Here is an 18358-nt window from a genome sequence, read left to right on the forward strand (position 1 = left end):
TATGTGCTGGATTAGATTAGAAATATCGAGTATTGAAACAAGGGGGGAAAAAAAGATTGGTGTATTAGTATTACTCAAATATACGTAATAAGTAAAAGTTGGCAAAAAAATGTACGTATTCAAAAGCTATTGCTTTTGAAAATACTTAAAGGGATATTCCACTTTCAACAGGGAAACACCTTATGGGCTATTCTCCCCACACACACCCATTGTAACTTCAAACTTTTAACCATGATAGATTCATTAAAAACACCCATTTTTTCTGGTGACTCATACCCTCCTAACGTGAGCAGGCCGTGTTTTATCCATAACTTTTTTCATTTATTTGTTATAATTATTTGGGAAAATGGAAAAAATGAAATACAAAAAATAATTAGGGCCTGGTAATATTTACTTCAAATATCTAAATATTGAATCAAGCAAATTAAAAACTGTTCAGGGTGTTCATAAAAGCCTGATTAGACAATGAAATTACCAACGTTTTTTTTTAAAGTGAAATATCCCTTTAAGTATTCGAAAGTAAATGTTAGCGTCAATGCATTGAAGTAATAATTTCACAACATATTTATAGAGTAACTCTCTGAGCTAAACCTTAAAGAGAACCACTACAAAAGGGTGGGGGTCCCCTGTTCAAATATGAGGGTCACGGCCTGAACCACATTTCTAGTTTATCTGGTTTGTCAGACTCATTGAGTTGGTCACTCACTCAGTCAGCGTGTACTTCTCAGCCTTTTGTTTGAGTGAAAGAGAGACAGCATAGAGATGCATAGCCTTGCACGCTGTTGTGGAATTCTGGATCAATCATTAATCGATGAGTTAGGAGACCAGACAATATTCTAGGTCAGTAGCAGAAGGCAGGAGGAGTTTAGTTAACTAGGCTACTAGGTCAGTGGTTCTCAAAGTGATTCTGTTAATTTCTTTAGGGGGGGGGGGGTCTAAATTGACCCATACAAGTCTGTAACTCTTGACAGTGTACAAATGGATACATTTTTGTACACTGTCAGAGTTAAAGGGATATTCCACTTTCAAAAAAGCTTTTGGTCATTTTATCGTCTAATCAGGCTTTTATGAACACCCTGAACAGTTTTTAATTTGCTTCAATATATAGATATTTGATGTAAATGTTATCAGGCCCTCCAGGCCCAGGGCCTGTCCCCATACACACCCATTGTAACTTCAAATTCCATTTTAACCACGATAGATTCATTAAAAACACCCATTATTTTTTTTCTGGTGTCTGGTGACTACCCTACTAATACGTGAGCAGGCCGTGTTTTTTCAATAACCTTTTTCATTTAAAAGAGTTATCGAAAAAATGCGGCCTGCTCACGTATTATTTTATTCATTCATTTTATTTTATTTCTTCAGATCTGGTATTTTAAGGCTTGAACACTGTAATATGGAACGGATCGTTAAAGTATTTCACACTAAACCAGTGTCTTTCTTGACATCGGCTGTCATATACTGTATCGTTGTAGCCTCGCGTAGCCAGGCTTACTCATCTCCGAAGAGAAAAGCCTGGTGACAATAGAAGGCAGAAAGCGTTCAACTTCCGCCGTGAGAATTTCACCCGAAGCTGTATTTTTTTCACAGTGCGGTGTTCCTGCAAACGTATTCCCTGCACGAAAAAATCTGGTCTACGTCTCCTGCTCCGTCGGTTGCGCTCGCAATTAACAATATACAAACAAAAACATTGATTCAAGCAATGTTACACCTATGAAGAGCGAGTTAAGAGCTACAATCTATTTTAGTTTTTTCGCTAGGGAATGTAAACAGACCCGCACCGCATGACGTAACGTCCGTTAAACGCAGCACTTCCGCTAGAAATCTTGGAACACACCGGAAGGCATATTGTCTACAGGGTGGTTGATCGCCGACAAGCGATCACACACTGCCAGATATTTCACCAGGATGCGATCCAGACCCGATAGTCAACATTAGTTTTCATTCTAATTCATAATGTGAACGAGAGCGAGGCAGGGCGCTAATGAATTTCTGTCTCTCTCCGCACGTGCGTCTCGCAGGGCCTTTCACACACACCGAGCAAAACCTTGGCGAGCAAAGTCCGATCTTGCGTCAGTTCGGGGGGTTTGTCAGCAAGCGCCCAAAAAGGTACCCGACAGCAAAATCGGAGCAAAAAGTCTTGCAGCGTGTACGGGCCCTTAGCCCAGTGGTTCTCAAGCTGTGGGTCGGGACCCCCATCTGGGGGGTCCCCAGATGATTAACTTAATGTTCAAGATTGTTTTCTCACTCAATATTAAACCAACCAACATAAAATGTAAGTGTATCGAGGGTGTATGCAAATTTCGAAAGGGACAATTTAAGGACTTTTTAATATCTCTAAAATGACTAATTAAAATTGGCCAAATTGTCAAACATTAGAGGCAAAAATTGTGAAAATAGCCGATCTACCTGCTCACAACGACTCGCAATGCGAGGCGCTGTGAGCATGTAGATCTGCTATTTTCACAATAGAACCGTATTATACAAAATGTAGTGCCTCAACTCTTAGTGCTCGTCAGGGTGGGGGGTCCCCAGTTAAAATATGATTATTTTGGAGGTCGCCGCCTGAAAAGGTTGAGAACCACTGCCTTCAGAGTTAATTGCGACCGTTAGGTCGCAGTTACTATCACAACCTCTGTCTGTCTGTCTGTCTGTCTGTCTGTCTGTCTGTAACACGTCACACGTCACACTTTTGCCCTGCTCATATCTCCGCAACCGTTGCCCCGATCCCATCAATTCTCACATGGCCCTCTTTGAAACGCTGAGGAAGGCCAGTAGGCCGAAACGCGTCCGTTTCTCTAAATAGACTGCTGCTGCTGTGCATGCTTAAATAAATAAATAATTTTAAAAAGTCATCATTCAAGAGAGTGCGGATATTCCCTTCATTCTGAATTCTACTAGAATCTGCACCCAAAGAAACTACATACCTCTCCACAAGACTCCAGCAGAGAGCGCGCCTTCTCCTAATGGTACTGAACCAGTTAGGAGTTCTATTGTCCTCTTCTCCATCGCCCCGATGGTCAATTCCAACACACTGAAGACCATAGCTGGTGCAATAATCCAGCCCCTCTTTGACTACGGAGTCCACGTATGGTATTGTGACGCCCCACAAGCCCTGAAAACTAAACTACAAACAGCCCAAAATAAACTAATTAGGGTCCTGCTTAGACTTCCCTATCAGACTCACCTCACCGCTACTCACCAGTTAAGAGTGGGGTGGCTCAGAGTAGTTGACAGAGTACAGCAACTTGCAATGGGCCTGGTGTACAAGATACACTACACCACTATGATACCCAAGTACCTGTCAAAATACTTTATAAACATTAAGGATGTCCATAATTACAACACCAGAGGCAGCGCCACAGATCACTTTCAACCCAGAGTCAAAACCAACAAAAGGTCAAACTCTTTTTTCTGCTATACCACCAAAATGTGGAAAGCCTTACCGAAGGCCACAAAGGAGTGTGGATCACTAGCATCCTTTAAAATTGCCCTGAAAAACCACTTACAGGCAGCAGCCGTTCGCAACTGGTAAAAAAGAATCTAGCCCAACCCTACCCTCCCCTGCCCCTTCTTTGTATATACTGTTTGTTTTGACTTACTGTCTTCTATTTTGTTTTTCTTTACATATCTACTGCATAGTACTGTGTTCTATTTGTCTGTCATTCAATGTTATATGAGATACTTCAATGGTTTCCAGTGGAAATAAGCTTAGTCTTTTCATGGATCTCCTTTTAGTAGACCTTGTACCAGTGAACTGTACCGTCATGAAACTGTACCTTTTCCTATGCAAACTTCTAATAAAGTCTTCAATCAATCAATTCTAGCGCCACCATGAGGCCGATTTTTGCAAAACACATTTCTGGACACTGCTCCTACAAATTTTGCCCTAAAATCACGCAAATCGGTACACACTTGCTCTACACTCATGTCATCAACATGGATCTGTCCCATTTAGCGCCACCTTCAGGCCGATTTTTTAAAACACATTTTTGGACTCTGCTCCTACAGATTTTGCCCTAAAATTACGCAAATCGGTACACAGTATGTCTACACTCATCTCATCAACATGGATCTGTCCCATATAGCGCCACCATCAGGCAGATTTTTTCAAACACATTTTTGGACACTGCTCCTACACATTTGCCCTAAAACCACGCTGCGACCTGACGGTCGCTTATCTCCCGATTAGGGAGTCTTACTGGTAGTTATAAATGGTAAACTGTGTGTACGTGTTTTGTGCTGTTTCCAGCCCAGGCGTTTGATCAGCAGTCCCGCTCCCTGGTCCAGTTCAGGAAGATGATACTGTGTGTGATGCCGGACAGCTGGCCTGTCTTTGACTACGCAGACTATGGCTGCTACTGTGGCCTGGGGGGCTCCGGGACCCCTGTGGACGCACTGGACAGGTCAGTGCCACTAAGGCCGGCTTTACACTGCCACTGAAATCTAGCCTGAATCAGATCTGAGTCACATCAAAAGTGGAATCAGATTTTTTTTTAAATAGTCTAAATCCAGACAGGTCACATGCAGGTCACATGAAATCCGATTTTGAAAAACCACATCCAGAGGTGGTTTCAAATCCGATCCATATCGGATCTGAGGACATCTGTCTCAATCTGAAAGCAGTAACCACATCCACCCCATAGAGTTATATACAAGTCACATGCAAGTCACATCAAACTGTCCAAACGTCACTTGCTGCGTGACCCGAGCGTGCAGGGCTCCACTGTAATGACGTCATTACAGAGCGCGAGTATTTACTATTTGATTACAGCGCACTGAGCAAACAAGAAAAACAAGAGAGAAGAGAGAAAACACGTGAACTAAATAGATAAAACCAGAGAGAAGAGCGAAACAGAAAAATAAAGAAAAGAAGAGAGAAAAACAAAATTGTAACGTGTTTACTATGGTCTATTATGTCGCATTTCTTGAACGTAATCAACTACCGTCGACGTAGTGACGTAACGTCATGACGCCGACGTCGTTACCACGGTAACCAAAGCAGATATGTCCCCGCAGGGTAGCTTTGGGCTGACGCTGTTAAAATCAGTCAGAACGCACAGATCAGATCTGGTAACTTGCAAATGCAGTGTGAAAAGTCGGGCCAAAAGATCAGATTTGAGAACCAAATCGGATTTGGGCTGGATTTGACTGCAGTGTAAATCTGGCCAAAGTGATGAACACCCTAAACACCCCGTTTCCCAAACAGTGGGGCGGCTCGGGACCCATTTGTGTTTTCACAGGTCACGACTCGAGTAAAAATACCATTCTCTTTACAGACATTAACAAAATATAAACATTCAATATTTTTTTGCACACTACTGGGTTTCTGGTGGTGGACTTCCGTACTTCCAAGAGAGTCCCCCCGGTGCCAAGCACCATTAACGGAGAGGTGGTTGAGCTTGCGGATAACTACAAATTCCTCGGAGTACACCTGAATAGTTCACTGGACTGGTCGGACAATGCGCAGGTGATTCACAGCAAGGGAAAAAGCAGGCTGTTCCTCCTGAGAAGACTGAGATCGTTTGGTGTGTGCAAGAGGATGTTACAGATGTTCTACCAGTCTGTCATGGCAAGTGTCCTCTTTTTTGGTATAACATTCTGGGGTGGCAACAACAGAGCAGGTGACACGTTTAACCTGAACAGACTGGTGAGGAAAGCAGGCTCTGTTGTTGGGTCCTCTCTACAGGGGGTGGAGGAAGTAACCAGGGTGCGTACAGCGAGGAAGCTAGATTACATTTTGGAGAACTCCTCTCACCCCCTCCATCTGGAGATCACCAGTTACTGGAGTAAGAGAGGAAACGACCGCTTTGCCTACCCAGGACGGAGATGTGAGAGACTTGGAAAATCTTTTGTACCGGCCGCCCTTAAGCTGTACAACGAGACACATAACGGATGATTGAAAAGGACTTCCTTCCTAACCTAGACTGACGGAACTATTGCTGTATTTACTTTGACCCCTAAGGACCTTCCAGGGAGAGTGCTCATGTGCGTCTTGCGGTGACACGCTCCCTAGTTTTTCTTCTCTGAGCTGCTTTTTTTGTTTGTTTTTTCGCACTGATTTTTGACTTTGCACTATTAGGTTGTGTTGGTAGTTTCTGAGTATTCTGCTTTGTTTAACAATGTCAGTGAGATACTTGTTGCACTAACTAGCATTGACTGTTACGGTCTCTTTTTGTAAGACACTTTATGTATATATACTTATATATTATTCGCCCCCTCTATTGATGCACCTTCTCTTTATTGGTACTGTACTGCTCTTTTTTTCCTCTTATCTATCTTTTTTTTCTTACTTCTCTGTAACTTTGTAAATACTGTATACTGCTATGCTACAACTGGACAACTGAATTTCCCCCTTGGGATAATAAAGGTATCTATCTATATCTATCTATCTTCTTTCGTTGCGTTTTCAAAAGACCAGTGCATGACTATTGTTACATTATGTGTCTCTTTCGTTGAAATGTAGGTGCTGTCAGGTCCATGACTCTTGTTACAGTGCTGCTAAGCAGCATCCTGACTGCCGGCCCATCTTTGACCACCCTTACATTGAGCACTACTCCTGGAGCTGTGACCATGACGATAGGATGCCAACCTGTCTAAGTAAGTACACTTGAACTGGTCCCTATTCATTTGACTCATTCTTACTGTAAAAAAAAAAAAAAAAAAAAAAAAAAAAAGTTTAGTCCAGTTGACATAGCGCTATGGAGAACTCCTAACGCTATGGACCAGAGCAATACATCAGAGTTCTCAAATTGTGCCCGAACCCGACCATACCCGAACCCGACCCGACATTTAGGGTCGGGCCGGGTAGGGCCTCGGGCTCAATGAAAAAAGAAAATATATATATTTTTTATTATTTTATTACACTCTGTGATAAAATGAGAACCCGACCATACCCGAACCCTACCCGACATTAAGGGTAGGGTAGGGCCTAAAATGTATGCTAACTAGTCGGGCTGGGTAGGGCCTTGGGCCGACCCAGTTAGGGCCCAGTTAGGGCCGGGCCTTAATTTTCAGGCCCTTTGAGAACTCTACTATACATTGACCACATTACTATTCTGTATTAACATAGGATTTTACGTTCACATCTTCAGGCGACAACGACGACTGTGAGATGTTTATCTGCCAGTGTGACAGGGAGGCTGCAGAGTGCTTCGGCAGGAATACCTGGAATCCTGAGCACGAACGCCTGCCCAGCGACCGATGTGTATGAAGACCAGGGGACGTCGCACCAAATCCTGGGCTCTGGGTACAAGGATTCACTGCGGGCCCCCCATAAATGTTCTTCATAGGGGGAGATTTTAGACTGGGAAAGCATTATTTTGTGCTTTAACCATTGAAAAATAGCAGATATACAAGCTCACAGCGCGGCACTGCGAGCTTGTAGATCTGCTATTTTTGAATAATCGTGAAAATGTGTAAGTCTTTGAATATTTCAAATCCTTCTAAGGTTTTTTGAAAAAACCTATGTTTCTATGTCAGTGGTGCTCAAACTTTTTCATGTGAAGGACCCCCAAAATGATATGTATTTGGCCACGGACCCCCAAACTACATATATTCAAGATTTGCACACATTCTTAAGACTTTTCAAAAATAGCGGATCTACAAGCTCCTTGTGAGCTTGTATATCTGCTATTATTCAATAGCTAAAGTATAAAATAATTAAGGCCCCTCCATCTTGGGCCCTAGAAACTCAGTAACACTTTCCCCCCGCTTGTGACACCCCTGATGAAGACAACCTGCCCAGCAACCGATGTGTATGAAGATAAGTGTTGATTTCAACAGCAAATTTAGATTTAGTTTTAGTCATAGTCTTTTGAATACAATTTAATGTAGTTTTAGTCAAATTTTTTAAATCTGAAAAGTTTCAGTTTTAGTGCACTACAGTTGATATTGTCAACCAAGCCAATCTCCAAGCTAGTATGAACTTGTAGATCGGCTATTTTCAGAGTGCAACCAAACATGAAATTACTTGTCTTTTAGGACTACTGGATCCCTTCCCCACTAGTCCCTCCCTAAAACCTTTGTCTAGTTTTTATTTGTTGCCAAAATTATAGACTAAATTATATTTAGTCTTAGGCATCGTAGTGTAGTTTTTATTTGTTTTTTTGAGCGGTGGTCACAACGCTCCTATACGTGGCCGTGTGTGTGGGTCTGTCTGTCTGTCTGCGTGCGTGTCTGTCTGTCTGTCTGTCTGTCTGTAGCCTGCAGTAACCTTTTCTGACCACACATGTTAAGGGAGGGGCGCTGTTGTTCAGGCCAGGCCAGACCAGGCACACACACACACACACACACACACACACACGCACGCACGCACACACACACACACACACACACACACACAGGGGGGAAGGGGGGGGGGGGGGGGGGGACCACCGCTCAGTTCACACGGGTGTGATTTTTTTATTAGTGTGGTTGCCCAACAGGGCATCACATTATAGTCCTGGGGAAACTTTATTTACTAGGGTAACTTTTCCAATGCCATTGGAAATTGACAGACAGACAGACATCTGTCCGGGATATCAATGGGAGTGGGATTCAGTTGGGAATCAATGGGAGTGGGAATCAATAGGGAATCAATTGGTCGAGCTTCACATGACAGTTAGCTTACTGCAGAATATAGTCATGTCAGCACCGTCAGCAACCACACTTGTAATGTCTAATTACATCTTTTCTAGTTCTGTTAGCTTCAGTGAAAGAAAAAAAATAAATAAAATAAAAAACGTCAGTCTATATGCACAGCAACCATTTTGGAGAGAAGTTGGGTGTCTTCCCACTTCCTTCACAGGTGTTACTAATGATAGGCACTGTTCCATTCTGGTCAAACAAAGTCAGGGTGCTGACATTGTGCATGTTGGCTCACTGGAAACACTTTGCTACACCACACACCAGTGGGTCCCAAGTGTGGTCCACGGTCCAGGGTAACTTGGGGGTTCCAAATTACCCCTTAAAAGTTACTGATCTATTTGTTTCCATTTGTATGCTCTCAGAGTTATGAGAGTCCTTGAAATAAAAGAACCACTGTGCTACGTGAAATGGAACAGAGCCTTCATAAGAATCAATCATTGGTAACACCTTTGAAGGAAGTCAGAAGAGAGTGTGTGTGTGTGTGTGTGTGTGTGTGTGCGTGCGTGCGTGCGTGCGTGTGTGTGTGTGTGTGTGTGTGTGTGTGTGTGTGTGTGCCTGGTCTGGCCTGGCCTCTTCTGACTTCCTTCAACACAGGATGACAGTTTGGTTTCATTAGTTTCAAATTGAAATATAGATAGAATAGTCTCACCCACCCAGCTGTAATCAGTTGTCAGTCAGCTCCTCTCCTATTTCTCATTCACAGATCTGTTGGGCATTACGTCCCACTGTCATACTCACGCTCAGAGTGCTGCTTGTTTACATCCGAAGCTTCGGATCCGCTGCTGCTTAACAGCCTCCTCCACCCCAGCCTTCACCTTTTGTGATTTTCGTCTGTTGATTCAAGCTTATATGTCAATGTATTGCTATTGTACTGCTATTGTATCCCTACGGGGATCTTGCTTAACGTTCCCTGATTTTGCATAGCAAGCTGCTTGAAAATAATTCAGGGAATACTCTGAACTTGGATTCCTTTAACGCCAAGTTTAACTTTGTTCCATTTGGTTGCAATAAATGGTTAAATCTGCACATCAGTGTTCCTGACTAAAGTAGCCTACTTTTACTGCATGAGACTGGAATCTTCCTCATTCTATTGGTTGAGGAATTTCAAGAGGGAGTTTGTTTGTCTAATAAACCCATTTGAAGGGGAGTTTCAGTATTCAACAGTGTTGAATATTAAAGCTCAAACATTTTCTTTAGATATTGATATGCTCATATGCATTAGGGCCACAGACCCCCACAGCCATGCCATAAAAAACATTAATACAAACCGGACAGGTTCTATAGTAAAACTGATGTCATATTGATGACATCCACCTTTGAGAGACAGGTTCTGGAACAATGTGAGAAGACACACAAAAAAGTAATAACAACGCCAATTTATGATAGCCAGTATTATGATACTAATGTAAAAAAATGCACAGCACACCGGCGGTCCTTGTGAGGTGCCAGCCAACGGAACAATCACTATTCAAAAAAGGCGCATAGCCGCACACTCGTAGCTGCCGATGCACACTTTTCATTTAGGACACAGAGAGAAGTGTTATGTCAGTCTAGTATAGTGCCTATCCCGAATTAATTCGGGATAAAAAAGACAGGCGGTAATTAGGGTTGGGACCCGAAACCGGTTCTTTTTAGGACCCGGTTCCATGATAGCGGGTCCAGAACCGGGTCAATCATTTTTGCCGGTCCGATTCTCTTAACGGGTCTCATCCATGGTCTCATCAGCGCGCATTTAATGTGCATTCCATTGCAAGCAGCTGTGGTGACGTCAGGCCACCTCTACAGAAAGAATGCTGGGAATGTCCGCGTCACTGAGCAGCGCGAGTGATAGCGACGACAACTGAACACACCAACAAGCAGCGTGATAAACAAACAGCATGGTGCCGAAGAGACAAGTCTTCCAAAGTTTGGCTGTACTTCAGCTCACTGGAAGCGCGTTCATTCTGACGTCCATGAGCGGCGCTCGTCGGCTTGTTCGCTCGTTCGGTCCGCGGTCTTCTGTCCTCGCGTCTTTCTTTTCATTCACATTTCACATTATGCTCCAAATAACACCCGCAGCTGCAGAAGACCTCGCGAAAGTTGATATGTGAGCGGACTGAGGCGCTCCTCTGTGCCGTCTGCCTGGGTGCTTCTCTTCTTCCTTGTTACGTCTTGAAAGTTGCAACGCAAGTAAAGCCCTACTACTTCGCTGTGTTGCATGCCGAAAATAGCTGATCTGCAAGCTCACAACGCGTCGCATCCACAAGACAACGTGAGCTTGTAGATCAGCTATTTTAACCAACGATTAAAGCCTTAAACATACAGATGGGCGCTACGTTTAGAAACCTGACTTCACAATAGCCCCTTTTCCACTGCAGCTTTAGTACCACACCACACCACACCACATGAATATATCTACATTTTCAATTACACAAAAGTAGCCCTATTGGTAAGAAACAAATTGACCCTTAACTGTGATTATATTACAATATAAATTTGTATTACAACAACTATACCTAAATTATTATTTATTTGAACGCCCATTAGGCTTATGTAAACAACTACTGTTAAATGGTCTCAATTGTTCATGTTTTATTTTTCTATAGACGGGTTTCTGGTCTACGTTACACTGACGTCTGTACCAAAATTAGCCAATGAAACCAGCGCTCCCTGGCGCTCCCCAAAACAACAGGTTTGGTGATTGGTGGAAAGGCATCCGTTAGATGCGCGCGCATCCTTTTGTTTATAAACAGGAAACCCGTCAATAGGACATACAGAAGCGTCAGTGTCAGAAAATATGAAAATATATATATATTGGAACCGTTAAGAGAACCGTTAGGAACCAGAATCGTTAAGAGGGAATCGCTAAGGACTCGGAATCGTTAAAATCCTAACGAGTCCCAACCCTAGCGGTAATGTGCCATTACTGAAGATATTCGGGATATATACAGTATAGCATGTTATATTATTAATCCTTACTGTACTGTCAGGGGAGTCCGTATGTGAAGCCAGACTCGCAGATCACTTTCCATTGGGCAATGACGTCATCGTGCAGCAAAAATCCTCCATATAGTCCCATTCATTGTGCTGCAAATAAGCTCCTTTATCAAAAAAAAAAAAGAAAAAAAAAAGGTTTGCAAATTTTTTCATGGCAAAATAGCAAGATATACACTCGGACTCAGCGGCCATTACTCCATGGTGAGTCACGTGACCGGACCAGTGTAAAGTGGCACGAAGTGTGCACTTTTTTCCTCTGGCTCTTCAAAATAAAAGGGACCACCTATGGAAGGAATTCAGGGCAACTTACTGTCGGGATCACAACAAAATAAGAGGTTAAAAAGCAACATGGCCTAATGGTCCTTGTGTCTATATGGTATTCACATATGATGAATTGATGATACTGGTCATTGTGCCTCCACGCCCTTTGTTAGCCTTCTGGTTGGTCCCTGACTGACCAACCAGCAGGCTCTATCTGCCTGGTCCCACCCTGGTTCCGCCTTTTTTATGTTGAAATTGCTAAAACATAATTTTTGGAGAAATAAAAACATTTAAAAACATGCTGAGTCACTATACTGCCACTGAGCATCTCCATTTTACTGAAACCAAGTTTGAAATTAGAATTGAACACACAGAATAACAATATGAATTAAACTGAATTAAAATGGTAGTGGATGGAGTGTCCCACCGAATGTCCCACCAAGACACATCAACCAATGGGTGTGAAGAGGGGCGGGACAACGGGCGGGACTTGACAAAGGGTGAATTTCATCACGTTTTACAACTATCTGTGAAATATGTAGATTAAAACAAGGCGCGTTCTACTGGTGCACAAGCAGGTCATACTGTATATGGCAACGAGCACCGCTCAAAAAAAACCCAGAAAAAAACATAGTGTCTGGTAACAGTTTTGTTTTGTGTGGTGACGTCACTCCCGAGTTCACTCAGGCAATATATACAGTAACATGTTGTAGTGTGAAAATCTCAGCAAGTCCTTTTCCATTGAGACGACCCACTTTGAACCTGGTCAAGCCGCGAACAAGACGCGTTGGAGATATGAGCGACAAGAAGAAGACAGTTCCGATGCTCACGGCCACCAAGCGACTGAACCAGGATTACATCAAAATAAAGAAAGACCCGGTGCCTTACATCAGCGCAGAACCTCTGCCCTCCAACATTCTGGAGTGGCACTACGTTGTCAGAGGACCCGAGGAGACCCTCTACGAAGGAGGATACTACCACGGCAAGCTCATATTTCCAAAGGAATACCCCTACAAACCGCCCAGTATCTACATGATCACGCCAAACGGCAGGTTCAAGTGCAACACGCGCTTATGTCTGTCCATCTCGGACTTCCACCCGGACACGTGGAATCCCGTCTGGTCCGTGTCCACGATCCTCACGGGCCTGCTCAGCTTCATCGTGGGGAAGGACTCCACCTTTGGCAGCGTCGACACCTCGGACGCCACGAAAAGGCAACTGTCGGCCCAGAGCCTGGCCTTCAACCTCAAGGACAAGGTGTTCTGCGAGCTGTTTCCTGACGTGGTCGAGGAACTTCAACGGAAGCTGAAGGAACAGGAGGAGCTCAGCGCCCGCGTCAAGTCCCTGCGCGGCCTCCAAACTCTCCGAAGTTGGTGCACGCTGTGCTGACGTGATCAGTCTGAAGGATATTATTAGTAGGTGGTACAGTATTATGTTTAGCTCTTTAATTAGGCCCGGGGGGGCTTGTGAGAGGGTTCTCGTGAAATGGCATTGTTTTCTTGGTTAACAAAAGGCGAGGAAGCATTCTGTTCCTTTTTCTCAGGGTGTTGTGAAAATATGGATATACCTTATAGCAGTGTTTCTCAAAGTGGATTCCAGGGACTCTGTGGGTTCCTTTAGGGGGGTCTAAATTGACCCATACAAGACTGTATGCCAAATTGACCCAAATGAACCCCAAGGGCAAGTCCTAACGGGTCCATTTGGTTCCATTTGTACACTGTCAGAGTTAAGGGAAGACCTTGAAATGTGAAAGTTTGAGAAACACTGCCTTATAGGGCTGCATCTCATGCCATACGGACTATACCTTTGGACCGTAACAAATTTACATATAAATCACACAGCAACAATTTGCAGTGTGGCATCAATTTTGTCTTTTTTTTGGCAGTCTAGTCAAATGTAAATCACTGCTCTGAACTGGGTAGGCTGTGTTTGTTTTGTTTTTCGTATGTTGTCTTGTTGTCTTGTTTAGGCTTCCTACACAGTAAAGTCACCTGCCCTCTCCTTGTCCTAGGGGAATGAGGGGGGGAGAGGGTATATCACTCGTTAGTGTGAATGCAGCCTTAGATGTTGAATGTTTACATGGAACACAATGGATACAAACCTATGGCTTTTTTGGTGATTAATCTATTTGGCTTTTGTATCACGCTGCTATACGTTTACACTGTCAATACAATATTCGATCAATTCAGCATTTTTCCACATGCATACATTGTTTGAAAATATATTTACAGTCCAATAAATTGTCTTTTGTTTTGCCAAATGTAACCAAGGTGTGGAAGAGTTCTTTACGCTACGTGAATAAAATAAACGATTATTATATAAATACAAGTCCTCTTTCACATCTTGAGAATGAACAAGGAATTGGGAATCATTACAAATCCTGCCCAGCAGGTTCATTTCAAAACACTCATAAACCTCAAGGCGCTGTGTGAATTTCACACAACAATACTGGTGGGTCATAATTCAAGTGCAACACGCAGTTATGTCTGTCCATCTCAGACTGCCACCTGGACACAAGGAATCCAGTCTGGATATAGCCAGTTGTCCAGAAGGGTTAGAACCACCGATCTAACCAATATGCCCTTATATGTCTGTTGCATATATATAGTCTTTTGCATACATGTTGTGTAGAGGCCAATTTGTGCTTTTACCTATAACTCCACCGATTAGTGTAAAACTTTGTATGCATACTTCCCAGAGGCAATGGAAAAACCCGTGCCCTGCATTTTTCACATCTGCCTTTTATTGCGCCACCAGAAGGCCGATTACAGTATGTAAAACACATTCTTCGATATTACTCCTTCAGATTTTATCCAAAAATCACACAAATCAGTACACAGTATCTCTACAGTGATGTAATCATGACGAATTTGTCCGATATGTCATATTCTATTGGCTAACATTGTATTCCAAAGTTTGCAGGAGTGCTCCTTTTTGAACAAAATGCCTCAAATCATGAATGCAGCCTGCTATGTGTTTTCTATCTAATTGGCTAACATTGTATTCCAAAGTTTGCAGGATTGCTCCTTTTTTGAACAAAATGCCTCAAATCATGAATGCAGCCTGCTATGTGTGTGAAATTTTGCACACACATTCCCACTAGGCCAAGGAACAGATGCCACCCTTCTCACATTGGCCTGTTATACCGCCACCAGCAGGTCATGCCTCAAATCCCGCATGCAACGTCCGATTGCCGTGAAAGGCCCAAGAAAGCGTGGCACCCTTTTCACTTTGGCCTATTATAGAGCGACCAGGAGGCCAAAAAACCTACCTTATCTGCCGGAGACCTCTTCTCAGTGCTCGTTGCTCACTGCTTCCATCAATTGTTATTGATTGATTAATAGGAAATAAGTAACAGCAAAAGGTAGTGAATACGATCTACTGTGCTCATGTTTTAATGATGTTTTATATCTGTAGCCATTAAACGAAACGGGTATTTCTTACATTGATGCTCCTACATATTATCATGCAAGCACCAGTTAAAGTTACTTTCCATCCCTCATATACTGTATGCACAGTGCACATCCCATAACCCACACACTGCACATCATTTCGGAGCTCATATCTTTGAACGGGTAAGGGCTAGTAAGCCATAATGACCGTGCAGCAAGACCTTATCACATACATAACTCATACAATTGGGCGGGCATTTTGTCTCCCTGACATTGATATCTTGTCAAAGGTCACCTGAAGGTTTAGATTCAATGTATCCCCTGAGCAAGCAGCTCAATGGTAAAACAATTCAGTGCTCAAATCCGGGAAGAGAAACGTTATTGTACATAGTAGGCCTACAGCTTTACATCTACTGTAAAATAAAATCCTTTTGATGCATAATCATTTTAAAACAAATATTCCTTTTATATACAGGTTAACAAAACCTAATTCTGTATAACATCTGAGTATGTACATAAGTTTGTGTGTGTGTGTGTGTGTGTGTGTGTGTGTGTGTGTGTGTGTGTGTGTGTGTGTGTGTGTGTGTGTGTGTGTGTGGGTGTGTGTGTGTGTGTGTGTGTGTGTGTGTGTGTGTGTGGGTGTGTGTGAGAGAGAGAGAGAGAGAGAAAGAGAGAGAGCGCATATGTTTGTTACAAGGTCCATTTGATCCACTTCATCCACAGGTGTCATGTTGGTTTGTCCTACACATCTGTATCTAAGTAGATAAAACACAGTTCCAGTTAACATTTAAAACAGAATACTCAGGACACTGAACATACATCAAAACATGTAGTCTGCATTTTACGCAACTGTGGAAATTGAAACTTTTATTTACATCTTGCATAAATAAATGGTGCATTTATATAGCGCTTTTTTATCCAAGGTGTTTTACAATGGCTACGGTGACATGGACAATATTTATTCATTCAGAATGAACTCATTCTGAACAGAGATTCATATCCAACTGTTTAGATGGAACTTGAATAAAAGTCTATTCTGACGGTATATACTGTACCACCCCTCCAAACCCAAATGAAAATGAATTCAGAATGGAATGGATTATTCCAGTCCATTCTGAGGTGTTTACATGATCATTTATATTCTGAATGAGCAGTCATTTTGATTGAATACAAGTGGAATATACCTGCCCATGTAAACACAGCCAATGATTGTGCATAACATTCACCCATTCACACACACATTCATACACAGATGGTGCTCACCGGGAGCAACTATGGGTTCAGGGTCTTGCTCAAGGACACCAACTCTGGGGGAGCCCGGGATCGAACTGGGAGCCCGGGATCGAGATCGAACTTGGAGCCCGGGATCGAACTGGGAGCCCGGGATCGAACTGGAAGTGTCCATGAGCAAGGGGGTCCCCCAACAGCTCATCCAACAGTATAAGACTGGGATTGTAGTATTGGTGCGTGTGCAGTGTGCAGTGTGCAGTGTGCATGTGCTTGTGCTTGTGCATGCGTGTGTGCATGCTTTCGGGTGTGGGTTTGTGTATGTGTGTGGGTGTGAGAGAATGTTATCTTAAACACTAAGCAAAATGATAATGTTTTAGATCCTAGAATGATTGGATTAGATATTTAAAATGTGTGTACTGTACCATTTTCATAGTCATCAGAGTCCTGGATTACTCCATGGACACTTGTGTCACCTGAAGAGAAACAAATAATCATTAATGACTGACAGACTGACTGACTTTAATATACTACAGAAAATATGTTTATTGTTGAATAGATGAATATCTATTTTTAATAAAAAAATATACATTCATTACAATTTTAATTAGAACCAGTTGTCAGAAGTGTCCCTAACCAACATGATTGGTTCACAGACTGACAGTGTTGCAGTGGGCAGTACACATCATCGTCCTGATTGGTTCCCTGAACTGGTCTGTAATAAGAAGATAAATGTTTAATATAAAATAAAGTATAAGACAAGGTGGAATGAAAGTACTGCTGTCAAGTTAAGGAATAGACAGAGATATTAATATTGTATAGGCTGCTTACCTGACATAATTTGGATCTGTAAATTAAAATAAAATAAGTTGTACCATAAATAACAATCTAACAAATGAAATAATACTTCTGAACCTGTATTGTTCATTAGTGATCACCGTAGGGAAAACTCCTACGGTCCACACAAAAGTCAAGACGTTAAGAAATACCAATAATAATAATATTGCACAATTAAAACCAAATAAAGTGAGAATAAAATCATTAGATCTTTAAAAAGTAAATACTGTACCATTTTCATAGTCATCATGGTGGCTGATCACGCCGTAGATGTCTGTGTTGCCTAAAAGTAAAAAAAAATATGCATCAGTGTTTATTCTTATTAATACAAACAGGGTTCACTTTGGTCCTTGGACCTACCTGTGCATTCTACCAGGGACAATAAGTGACTTGACTCTTTGTTCCTAATGGTCCCAAGTCAACAGTACCTTACATGGATTCTCCCATGTACTGAGCACTGATTGTTGTCCCTCACTATTGACAATTCCTCTGTTTCCCCATCCCCTCAGGTTAAGAGTCTGGGTGTCGTCCTCGACAATACCCTATCATTCCACTCCCATATCAATAACACCATCCGGTCTGCCTACTTCCACCTCCGAAATATCAACCGTCTCCGCCCTTCACTCACCCCCAACAGTGCTGCAATCCTGGTTCACTCCCTCGTCACTTCCCGCCTGGATTATTGTAACTCCCTCCTCTACAGTCTCCCCCAAAACCTCCTCCGTAAACTCCAACTGGTCCAGAATGCTGCTGCCCATATCATCACCAGAACCCCCGCCATCAATCACATCACCCCTGTTTTGTATCAACTCCATTGGCTTCCCATCAAACAACGCATCAACTATAAAATTCTCCTCCATACCTTCAAGGCCATCCATAACCTCGCCCCTCCATACCTATCTGACCTCATCGACATACACATTCCCTCCCGGTCTACCTCTGCCATCCAACTGACCCCCCCCCCCCCTGACAAACCCTCAGCCTGTGTCTCCACCATGGGGTTACGAGCTTTCAGCCGCTCTGCCCCTCACCTT

At 42.8% G+C, this 18358-nt stretch overlaps 2 protein-coding genes across 2 annotated transcripts; both read left to right on the forward strand.

Annotated features, from left to right (window-relative positions):
* Positions 1-4296: 4296 nt before the first annotated feature.
* Positions 4297-7216, forward strand: LOC308304133 (phospholipase A2-like; the record flags this gene model as incomplete). The annotated part of the gene is made up of 3 exons (XM_080748692.1): positions 4297-4409; positions 6470-6603; positions 7098-7216. The coding sequence occupies exons 1-3, from the start codon at positions 4303-4305 to the stop codon at positions 7214-7216; spliced, it is 360 nt and encodes a 119-aa protein (XP_080604818.1). The 5' UTR covers positions 4297-4302.
* A 5447-nt stretch (positions 7217-12663) lies between these two features.
* Positions 12664-13257, forward strand: LOC308304134 (ubiquitin-conjugating enzyme E2 J2-like; the record flags this gene model as incomplete). Its single annotated transcript, XM_080748693.1, has 1 exon — positions 12664-13257. One exon carries the CDS (start codon positions 12664-12666, stop codon positions 13255-13257), a length of 594 nt encoding a protein of 197 aa, XP_080604819.1.
* Positions 13258-18358: the final 5101 nt, after the last annotated feature.

Source organism: Nannobrachium achirus (genome assembly GCF_963921795.1).
Source record: "Nannobrachium achirus genome assembly, chromosome: 19".
In the NCBI taxonomy this organism is placed as follows: domain Eukaryota; kingdom Metazoa; phylum Chordata; class Actinopteri; order Myctophiformes; family Myctophidae; genus Nannobrachium; species Nannobrachium achirus.